The sequence below is a fragment of the Aegilops tauschii genome, chromosome 4 (genome assembly GCF_002575655.3).
Source record: "Aegilops tauschii subsp. strangulata cultivar AL8/78 chromosome 4, Aet v6.0, whole genome shotgun sequence".
In the NCBI taxonomy this organism is placed as follows: domain Eukaryota; kingdom Viridiplantae; phylum Streptophyta; class Magnoliopsida; order Poales; family Poaceae; genus Aegilops; species Aegilops tauschii.
This window is the reverse complement of record NC_053038.3, coordinates 431223658-431235284: the sequence shown is the minus strand read 5'-3', so window position 1 is coordinate 431235284 and position 11627 is coordinate 431223658. Positions and strand designations below refer to the sequence as shown.

Here is an 11627-nt window from a genome sequence, read left to right as displayed (position 1 = left end):
CAGCGGGCGTGCTGAACCGCCAATACCTGTTGCCGTTACTGCCACCGCACTGGAAGTCATAGCTGCGGCGGCTGTTGAACCGAGAACCGCTGAGTGCCAGCCATGAAGATCACTGCCCTGAACGGCGGCTCATGGGGGTCCGGAATACTATCGCCATCAGAATAGCCCCCAAGCCGTCCATCTTGTATCTGGTACATGGAGTTGGTCTCGCCCGTGGACGATTCATCATCAGAATAGACGGTCGTCTCACCGCCAAACATGGAGTCTTCCAATTCAAACTCGTGGATACATCCAACGAAGGCACGCCTCACGGCGGGCTGAACCTGGGCGGGTCGTGCACGCTGAGCCGTCTCGATGATGTGGTGCAGGTGTCCGGCTCAAGGCCCGGTTCGCCGATCTTGCCAATGAAAACGTGGATTCCGCCAAAGGGGACCCGATACCCGTACTCAATTGAGCCGGCCTCCGGGCCCCAGCCTGCGTCGTCGATGTAGAGCTTGCCGCGACGACTCTTGGTCATCCAATAAAGTTAGCTTAAAGGGGTTAAAACGAGACAAAGAACTTAGTTGTGGAGCCATTGCGACGGAGTTAGCTTAAAGGGGTTAAAACGGGACAAAGGACACGAAGAGTTTATACTGGTTCGGCCCCTTGCGGTGAAGGTAAAGGCCTAATCCAGTTTGAGGTGGTATTGCTAGGGTTTCGATGACCAGGGAGCGAACACGCTTTGCCTGGTTCTCGATCTGTTGTCTCTTGCCCTAAGCCGCTGCCGGGTCATCCCCTTATATACAGGGTTGACGCCCTGCGGCCTACAGAGTCCCGGCCGGCTCATACAACGTGTCCGGCTCGGTGACTTATCTTACATACCTTACAATACAAGCTTACATATACATGGCGGTTTATATTTGTGGGCCTATGAGCCGCCTTTGGCTTTAGGCCCTCTAACTGGCCTGTCTATGAACCGCCATCTTAATACGCTCCTGGGCTTCATTGAGATGAACCGCCATAGGATGACCCGGCTCCTCTGGGCGGGTCATACCTGATAGTCATATCCCCAACAGGTTCAGTTAACAGCCAGGGATCGATCGATCGCTCGGGTTCAGTAACGCGTAGCCTGCAGTGCAATCGCTCGGGTTCAGTAGGTGAACACCTCGCTCGGGTTCAGTTAGAGCACAACGCCTCACACACACGCGCGTACGTGTACGAGAGAAACGCGCAAACCTCCATGCATCGCTCGGCCCCGACCACCCACCATAACCGGGAACTCCCTGATATTTTCCTCGCCCTCGCTTCTACCACGGTTTTTTCGTCATGGACAGCCCAAAGAATGTCATGCAGCTGCGTCTCCGGCCCGCCCAGGATGAAAAGCCCATTTTCTGTCATGATTTTTTATCATAGAAGTAGGATCCCACCACATCTATGATGATATCGGGTTTTGTCACAATTATCGACATAGAAGTGTCATAAGCATGACAGGGAAAAATTCGTTCGGCCCAAAATGTCACGGATGTGTCTTTTTTCTGTAGTGTATTGAGAATCAAAGAGAGAGAAGAAGCCATCTAGCTACTAGCTATGGACCCGTAGGTTTGTGGTAAACTACTCACGCTTCATCGGAAGGGCAATAGAGTTGATGTAGAAGCCCTCCGTGATCGACTCCCCCTCCGGCAGGATGCAAAAGGCCCCAAGATGGGATCTCACGGGAACAGAAGGTTGCGCAGTGGAAAAGTGTTTTCGTGCATGCCTCTGGTGGTTTGGGAATATATGTGAATATATATAGGGCCAAGGGTTAGGTCAGAGGAGTCCCGAGGAGGCGGCAAGGCAGGGGGCGCGCCCTCCCCCCTTGCCGCCGCCTCGCTGCTCTTCTGACTTCATCTTCAAGTTTCCGGGGTGTCTTCTGGTCCAAGAAAAATCACCGCAAAAGTTTTATTCCGTTTGGTATTCCTTTTGTGCGAAGCTCAAAAACAAGGAAAAAACAAAAACTGGCACTGGGCTCTTGGTTAATAAGTTAGTCCAAAAAATAATAGAAAATAGCATATTAATGCATATAAAACATCCAAAACAGATAATATAATAGCATGGAACAATAAAAAATTGTAGATACGTTGGAGACGTATTAGGGGCGCCGGGTAGTCCGCGTCGTAAAGGAGACGGGCCTCGTCCTCGTGCAGGTGGCGGCGGCCGAAGCCAATGGCCGCTGCTCCGTCACCGGGGTAGTGCTCGGCCATGGTTTTGAGACGGGGAGAGAGGGGAGAGGGGCGTCGTCGGCGAGGCGAGAGGGCGAGAAGGGCGTCGTCGACGAGAGGGGAGAGGGGCTGTGGCGAGGAAGTGTGCGGCCACTGGCAAGGGAGGGACGGCTTTTATAGCCGCGGGTGGGCGGCGAGCGGGCGGCCGCCGTGTGTACGCATGGCGGGAGGGGGCGGGACGCGCGTCGACGCGCCTTCACTGCGCCGCCCGTGAGGAATCAATGGAAGACTGACCGGCGCAGTCTTCGCATTGATTCCCCCAGGAAACCGAGGCGATGAGGACGACAAACGCGCCTAGTCGCTGACTCGGCGGCCCCACAAGATTTCGCGCCAAAACAGTTTCCCCCGGCGTCCCCGGGTGCCCCCAGCGCACCGGGTTCGGCATGGGTCTGCCGGCGCCAAATTCGGCCCTAACCGGCGAAAAATGGGCTTCTGAGGGCGCGACCGGGCCATTTTTTCACGCCGGCGATAAAAAGGGGCCTTGGGAGGGGGGCTGTTGGGGGCGAGTGGAGATGCTCTAAGTCTCTGAGTTTGGTACCCCGTATTTACAAATCCCAGTCACGCTAGACCCCTTCTGAGTACAATCTTGTTTGGTGCAATAGGAAAGACGCGATCCGCTCGTCAAAGAAAAGGCACGACCCCTGGTGGGATTGATCTCTACTGTCACTTACTACATGGGTCCACCTGTCAGATGCATCTCCTTTCCCAGGCGCACCATGTTGCTGAGGAGCTCCCACTGTCGGTCGCAGCGACCGCACCTGATCAGCCAGTGCTTGCCACCGTGCGGGCGGGATCGGTAGGGGAGCGAACATGCGAGGAAGAGAAGTACACACTGGTAGCCGACGTCCGCCCATCCGCGGGAGAGCAGCACGAGAGAGATGTGAACGGGGAAGAAGATGATGTGTTGACCCACGCTACCATGAGAGAGCGAGTTCTTGGCTAGGATTTTGCTTTTCCCAGTATGCCAAACAAATCCAGGGTTCAGATAAAATGGGATCAAAGAGGTCAGGATACGGACTTCAGGGTTTTGAAGGTTAGGGTTCGTTTTGCGTCGCCCTCTACAACTTCAGGCTTTGTTTTAGACTTCACTCGCGACGAGATGGCATGCAGAAATGCGAGTGCGTCCAAGCTCCAGAGGCGACACGACAGGGGCGTCGGTGCAAACAGAGAGACGGACTGATCTGGGGGCAACTGGGCCGCGTGCACGTCAAAAATGTGCCACCGTACCATGTGTAGGCCGACCAGTTACGGCCAGGCCCAGCTAATGAGACAAGGTATGTGGCAATTGGCAAGAGGTCAAGAGCCCAAGAGTGGCACTGCTACTGTCATTGGAAGGAATTGAACCGATTCAAAAATACCGTAGTATCTTCAAGGCTATAAATGCTCCCCGATCATATCTCATCATCCCACGATCTTATCCCGATCCACCCAGATTTCCTACCATTCCCGGTCCGATTCGAACGTTGCGAAATTCAAACCTCCAACGAGGAAGCCGTACACGGGCCAACAACAAACCCACCATTAAAAAAGGCCACCAACCGACGCCACATCCTCCTCCAGAAGAGAACATCTCCTCCCTCCCTTTCCGTGGCACGCGGCCGCGAGAGGCCTCTTCCCTTTCTTGAAGCCACGGCAACCCCCCGAACAAACCCTCAATTACAACGACGCACCACCGCACCGCACCCCATCTCCATCGCCACCGCTTTTAAATCCCCACCGCGAACGGATCGAACGGCCGGCCTACCCACCCCACCCCCCTACCCGTCAGCCTAGGGTTTTGAGTCCGACGCCTCCGCCTCCGCCGCGCACCATGGGCCCCGACGAGCTCCCCAAGGCCGCCGCCGCCGGTGCCGACGAGATTTCCCCGTTCTCCTTCAGCATCTGGCCGCCGACGCAGCGGACGCGGGACGCCGTGGTGCGGCGCCTGGTGGACACCCTGGCCGGCGACACCCTCCTCTGCAAGCGCTACGGCGCCGTGCCGGCCGCCGACGCCGAGCCCGCCGCGCGCGCCATCGAGGCCGAGGCCTTCGACGCCGCCGCCGTCACCGGCGGGGCCGCCGCCTCCGTCGAGGAGGGCATCGAGGCGCTGCAGCTCTACTCCAAGGAGGTCAGCCGCCGCCTCCTCGACTTCGTCAAGTCCCGCTCCGCCGCGGCCAAGGCCGAGCCGCCGTCCGAGGAGGCAACCGCCGTCAAGGAGGAGACCTCCGAGGCCTGAGCCCCGACCGAGGACATTCGTTTCGATTATGCTTCGAGATAAAATTCATTTACATCTAGAGTTCGTGTGCGGCGTTGGCCTCTGCTTGGGATGAGTTGCCTGTAGGTTGTTCGCGTGCCTGTGCTGTTATTGTTCTTTCAGTAGCTGCTGGTTACCCCCCTTTTTTTAGTGTGTTCGTTAATTACTTCTGTTTGTATCTGTGAACAAGAATTATCTTCACCTTGTCGTGGCAATGATCAAGATTTCACCGGAATATCTGTCACCAAGCCTTTCAGATCAATACATATTTTGTAATTCTCTAGCATAATTTCAGACTGAAGGTGTGGAACAAGGCCCAAATTATGAGCAATCCACCCTTAGTTCTAATGGCAGTAGTATGTTCTGAGCCCTGATCATGCTTATATTTGAATTTTCTGTGCCAGCAGGGACACACTTGATTAATGATGATTATGGTTTGAGCAATCATAGCAATGTGTTTCATTTTTAGTATGCTCTGTCTTTGATTGCCTTTTCTATCTCTTAAGCAAGGGATAATGATTCATATCTGACTGACCGTCGAAATCTCAAGCATCTATGAACTCAAATAACCTACTGGTCGAATTCTGAGACTCAAGAGTTAGGCCCTTCTGTTTCATTCAAAACCTCTGTGAACTCTGATCAGTGATTTTAGTCCAGTCGGGTAATGTAATGCATATGAAGACACCTATCTAATTGCTGAATATGCAGTGCGCAATCGAAACATTGTGCCTCCCAGTCTTTTCATAAATTTATGAAAAGGGACATTGTGTCTCAGTCACTGCGCCTAAGGAGTTTTACTAGTTGGTCTTTTTGTACATTTCGAGTCAGTATTTGCTACTCTGACAATTATCTTATAGCAAGGAGTCTTCGTATCTTGCTATTGCTAGTGAAGGCCAAGTATCATTCTCCTTTCTGCTTTCAGTAAATCTCGAGTTCATCATCATTTAAACAATGTGATATAGAATAGCAACATTTTGTAGCGAAGATAAACAAATTAAAGCATGCTTCTCTTTTCTTTTGCCCATCACTTGACTGAGAACGTCTCACTCGCGAGTTTGGTGATGCTATAGCTTTCTAATACCTGCCCTTAGGATCAGCTGGACCAAAATAATGGAGATCTTGTCATTCTTGGATGGCGATCGTCTTGTTCTCAACCAGTCTGGCCGACATGAAACGTTGTTCTTTAGCCAGTTTCTACATAATTAAATATGGTCTAACTAGTTTCAAGATGGAGACATAATGTCTTCTTCCATGATTGGGCATGCTCCATATCGCAAGAGGTCGCCCTCTGAACCAAAGTGGAACCTCTCTTGAACTGTCGGTGCTTATAGTCTTCGATGCTTAACCTGCATGAACTGATACAATTTTTCTTTTCTTTTTTCAATAACTGTGTGTTTTCTGGATCCATCCAGTTCAACAAACGTTCCGCAGAAATTGGTGCTTGCTGGTAAGCTGGTTGCTTGGTTACTTTGAGTTTGATCATTCATTCACAGAAGTGGTGTTTGTTGTACCATACCAGGCTTTCTGGTGGCTGTAGTTTGCAGTTTGCACGCCTTCTCAGCCGAAATGCAGCACGAGCACTAGCAGCAGTGCTGCACTCCATCACCCGAAGCTTGCAGTTTGTGTAGTCGTGTTGTCCAGCTGCCGAGCTTGGTAGGTACGTTTCCTGGAGCTTGGCTATATCCATATCTCGCTTGCTTTCAGTTCCAGACAATAAACATGGCATGCTTCCGGGACCTTCTGGGTTCCCGTTCCGTCGTTGTTTTTAACATTGTCAATAGCAAACAAACAAGCTCCACGCCCCTATGTGATGATGCCACGACGAGCCTTTTTGTCGACTGCCCAGTTCCATCTACCCACAGAAATGCAGTCCTGGTAAGCGTAAGGAGGACTGTGCAAGCAGACGCAGCTTATCAGACTTGAACTCATTCAGGTTTGTACCACTTGGGCTTTGCTTCTGAATCCCTTTTCACGTAAGTGTGTTTGGACAGGAGCTTAAGCACTGCGTTGCCAGAGAACTGGATCGTTTTCTCTCTTCTACTCGCTCTGTCTCATAATATAATAGCGTTTCTGACACTAGTAATAATTAAGTCTCATAATATAAGCGCGTTTTTGACACTACTAACAACTAAGATGTGAAGGAACTAAACATCCACGTAACATGCTGTAACGCCCACGATGCGGCTATATCTCCCACATGTCGAGGCACGACTTAGAGGCATAACTGCATTGTGGTTTTGTCGCAAGAAGGGTCATCTTCACACAATCCGAACAAGAATGGGATAACGAAAGTTGGCTTATAATCGCCACTTCACACAATACATAAATTAATTCATACATCATCCAAAATCCACACATAGACCGACTACGGTCAAATCCAAATGAAAATAAGATAACCCCAAATGCTACATCCCCGATCGTCTCAACTGGGCTCCACTACTGATCATCAGGAAAAGAAACATAGTAACGACCACGTTCCTCGTCGAACTTCCACTTGAGCTCGGTTGCGTCATCTGCACTGGTATCGTCGGCACCTGCAACTGTTTTGGTAGAATCTGTGAGTCACGAGGACTCAGCAATCTCACACCCGCGAGATCAAGACTATTTAAGCTTATAGGAAAGGATGGTGTAATGAGGTGGAGCTGCAGCAGGCACTAAGCATATATGGTGGCTAACATACGCAAATGAGAGCGAGAAAAGAAGCAACGCAACGGTCGCGAAGCTACAAATGATCAAGAAGTGATCCTGAAACTACTTACGTTCATGCATAACTCAAACCGTGTTCACTTCTCGGACTCCGCCGAGAAGAGACCATCACGGCTACACACACGGTTGATGTATTATAATTAAGTCAAGTGACAAGTTCTCTACAACCGGACATTAACAAATTTCCATCTGCCTCATAACCGCGGGCACGGCTTTCGAAAGATAATACCCTGCAGGGGTGTCCCAACTTAGCCCATAATAAGCTCTCACGGTCAATGAAGGATAAACCTTCTCCCGGGAAGACCCGATCAGTCTCGGAATCCCGGTTTACAAGACATTTCGACAATGGTAAAACAAGACCAGCAAAGCCGCCCGAATGTGCCGACAAATCCCGATAGGAGCTGCACATATCTCGTTCTCAGGGCACACCGGATGAGCAGTCCGTACAACTAAAACCAGGCCTCAAGTTTCCCCGAGGTGGCGCTGCAAAGGGCTCTAGTTTGGACCACCACTCAGAGGAACACTGGCCCGGGGGTTTAAGTAAAGATGACCCTCGGGCTCGCGAAAACCCGAGGGAAGAAGGCTTAGGTGGCAAATGGTAAAACCAAGGTTGGGCCTTGCTGGAAGAGTTTTATTCAAGGCGAACTGTCAAGGGGGTCCCATAAATCACCCAACCGCGTAAGGAACGCAAACTCAAGGAACATAATACCGGTATGACGGAAACTAGGGCGGCAAAAGTGGAACAACACACCAGGCATAAGGCCGAGCCTTCCACCCTTTACCAAATATATAGATGCATTAATTAAATAAGAAATATTGTGATATTCCAAAAAAATATCCATGTTTCAACATGGAACCAACTTCAACTTTACCTGCAACTAGCAACGCTATAAGAAGGGCTGAGCAAAAGCGGTAACTTAGCTAAACAACGGTTTGCTAGGAAAGGATGGTTAGAGGCTTGACATGGCAATATGGGAGGCATGATATAGCAAGTGGTAGGTAGCGCACCATAGCAATAGAACGAACAACTAGCAAAGCAAAGATAGAAGTGATTTCGAGGGTATGGTCATCTTGCCTGCAAGGTTCTCAGAGTTGTCGAAAGCTTGATCCTCGTAAGCGTACTCAACAGGTTCCTCGTTCACGAACTCGTCTCCCGGCTCTACCCACAGCAAGAACACAAGCAATGGAACCACAATCAATCACGGGAAATGCACAAACAACATGATGCAATACATGCATGATATGCGAGATATGATATGCGATGCGTATGCGTGCTCCGGAAGAGAAAGGATGAACAAGGCAGTAACTTGGCAAACCAAGTATGCCACTGGAAAGATGAGATGATTTCGAACGAAATCGATATAAAGGTTACCGGAAACGGATGCACGGTTTGCAAATGGCAAGCAAAACAAGAATGACACGATTCTGCGATTAACAGCATGATAGCACTTAGAATACATCAAGTAACTATGCTACAGCACCCCAACATAGCAACCAAGCATATGGCAGTAAACTACAGGATATGCTTGACAAAATATGAACACTGAGCTATGGCTATATCACACAATAACAGGTTCAGACAAGCATGGCAAAAGTGCAAAAGATATCAGGTTCACAGACTTAGTGAAATTACTGGACATGGCATAAACAGTATCAGGTAGCAATGTTCAAAGCAAGCAATCAACATGCTACAGGAACTTAACACAGCAAAACAAGGCATGGAATGAATCTACTAAATGCATAGAACAAAAGTCCCTTACTGACCATGAGCCAAAAAGGATCAGAAGATATGATGGCACCCATGTAAACATAGCAAGTTTCGTTAACAGGTTCCAGACTTAGCAGAAAACAGAGCATGGCATTAACAAAAATTATGAGGGCATCTTGGTGAGCTTGATTCACTCATCACAAAACCATGCATGACAAAACAAGCATACCTACAGTAAGACGGCCTGTTTATGAAGCTAACCATGGCAAGAGCAAGTTCATAGCATGTATGGATCAACTACAACAACCTTGGCAAAATTGAATATCATGTTAACAATCTGCCAGAAACATTTTATAGCAAAAGTAGAGCAAGATTGAGACATGCTAGGGCACTCCATAAATGCAAAAAAGGGCATGTATGTATAGAGAACAACTATATCTACAAAACATCCTTACTGAACATGCCCAAACGAATCATGGATCTCTCTGTAGCCACATGGATACATGGCAACAAAATAACAGCAGTCACAGACTTAGCAAAATTCTAAGTCCCTGAAAACAAAAACATCACGAAGCCTAGTTTGCATGCTTGTGCTAGTCACCACATAGATCACAAAAATACATGGCATACACCTCTGTAAAGATGACATGGCATAGATCAAAACCCCTATAGATCTCATGCCCATAAGATGCACACATCAATTGCAATAAAAATAACAAATCACCAAGTTCTGTTAAGTAACAGCAGTAAACATCACATAGCACTCTTGCATCAGAGATTTGGGCATCAAGATGAACTCAAACGAGCATGGCACAATGGAATGAAATGAAGAGCATCTCGTGATGAACATTTCGATATATTACATGCACGAAACGGAGCTACGGTCACAGAGTTATAATGCGTCAAAGAATGCAACAGAATGCAATATTTTAGGACTTGAGAGAATTTCGGGGGGGGGGGAGTCAACCTCTCGGTTCCAGATCCGGATCGGGCGCGGCTCGTGGATCGAGGACGGCCGGAGTCGGGGCACGCGGCGGCCGGAGTTGGAGAGGAGAGGGGGGATGGCGGCGGCCGGAGCTCGGGGTCGGGGTCGCCGGAGAGGGGCCGGAGGAGCTCGAGGGAGGGGCGGAGGCGCGGAGGCGATGGCGTGGGGAAGCCGGGGCGCGCGGGGGGCGGACGGGCAGCGGGGCGTCGGAGCTCGCCGGCTCGGGCGCGGCGGACGGCGGGGGCGACGACCGGGAGGAGGACGGAGCGGCGGGCGGCGGGCGACCGGGCCGCGGGGGCCGGCGGACGGGCCCGGCAGGCCGGTGGCTGTGACGCCCCCGATTTGACCATACACTAATCATGCACGCAAATGTGTACGATCAAGGTCAGGGACTCACGGGTAGATATCACAACACAACTCTAAAACATAAATAAGTCATACAAGCAATATAATACAAGCCAGGGGCCTCGAGGGCTCGAATACAAGTGCTCGATCATAGACGAGTCAGCGGAAGCAACAATATCTGAGTACAGACATAAGTTAAACAAGTTTGCCTTAAGAAGGCTAGCACAAACTGGGATACAGATCGAACGAGGCGCAGGCCTCCTGCCTGGGATCCTCCTAACTACTCCTGGTCGTCGTCAGCGGCCTGCACGTAGTAGTAGGCACCTCCAGTGTCGTAGGTGTCGTCGTCGACGGTGGCGTCTGGCTCCTGGACTCCAGCATCTGGTTGTGACAACCAGATAGAAAAGAAAAGGGGGAAAAAAGGAGAGAAGCAACCGTGAGTACTCATCTAAAGTACTCGCAAGCAAGGAGCTACACTACATATGCATGGGTATATGTGAAAAGGGGCATATCAGTGGACTGAACTGCAGAATGCCAGAATAAAAGGGGGATAGCTAGTCCTGTCGAAGACTACGCTTCTGGCCATCTCCATCTTGCAGCATGTAGAAGAGAGTAGATTGAAGTCCTCCAAGTAGCATCGCATAGCATAATCCTACCCGGCGATCCCCTCCTCGTCGCCCTGTTAGAGAACGATCACCGGGTTGTATCTGGCACTTGGAAGGGTGTATTTTATTCAGTATCCAGTTCTAGTTGTCATAAGGTCAAGGTACAACTCCGGGTCGTCCTTTTACCGAGGGACACGGCTATTCGAATAGATAAACTTCCCTGCAGGGGTGCACCACATAACCCAACACGCTCGATCCCATTTGGCCGGACACACTTTTCTGGGTCATGCCCGGCCTCGTAAGATCAACGCGTCGCAGCCCCACCTAAGCACAACAGAGCGGTCAGCACGCCGGTCTAACCCTATGCGCGCAGGGGTCTGGGCCCATCGCCCTATGCACACCTGCACGTTGCGTACGCGGCCGGAAGCAGACCTAGCCTAGTGGCGTTCCAGTCCAATCCGGCGCGCGCCACTCAGTCGCTGACGTCAAGAAGGCTTCGGCTGATACCACGACGCCGGGATACCCATAACTACTCCCGCGTAGATGGTTAGTGCGTATAGACCAAATGGCCAGTCTCAAATCAAATACCAAGATTTCGTTAAGCGTGTTAAGTAACCGCGAACGCCGATCAGGGCCAGGCCCACCTCTCACCTGGGTGGTCTCAACCTGCCCTGTCGCTCCGCCACAAAGATCCACTTGCGGGTACTCCTACGAGCCGACCCGACTTTAGTCACCACATGTATCATGTATATAGTATATAAGTATATACCCGTGATCACCGCCCAGGTGATCACGACCCGATAGTATA

The 11627-nt window shown here is 50.6% G+C and overlaps 1 protein-coding gene across 1 annotated transcript; it reads left to right on the top strand.

Annotated features, from left to right (window-relative positions):
• The first annotated feature begins 3798 nt into the window (after positions 1–3798).
• On the top strand, positions 3799–4705 carry LOC109772153 (MFP1 attachment factor 1). Its single transcript, XM_020330846.4, has one exon. It carries the CDS (start codon positions 4048–4050, stop codon positions 4450–4452), a length of 405 nt encoding a protein of 134 aa, XP_020186435.1. The 5' UTR covers positions 3799–4047; the 3' UTR covers positions 4453–4705.
• Positions 4706–11627: the final 6922 nt, after the last annotated feature.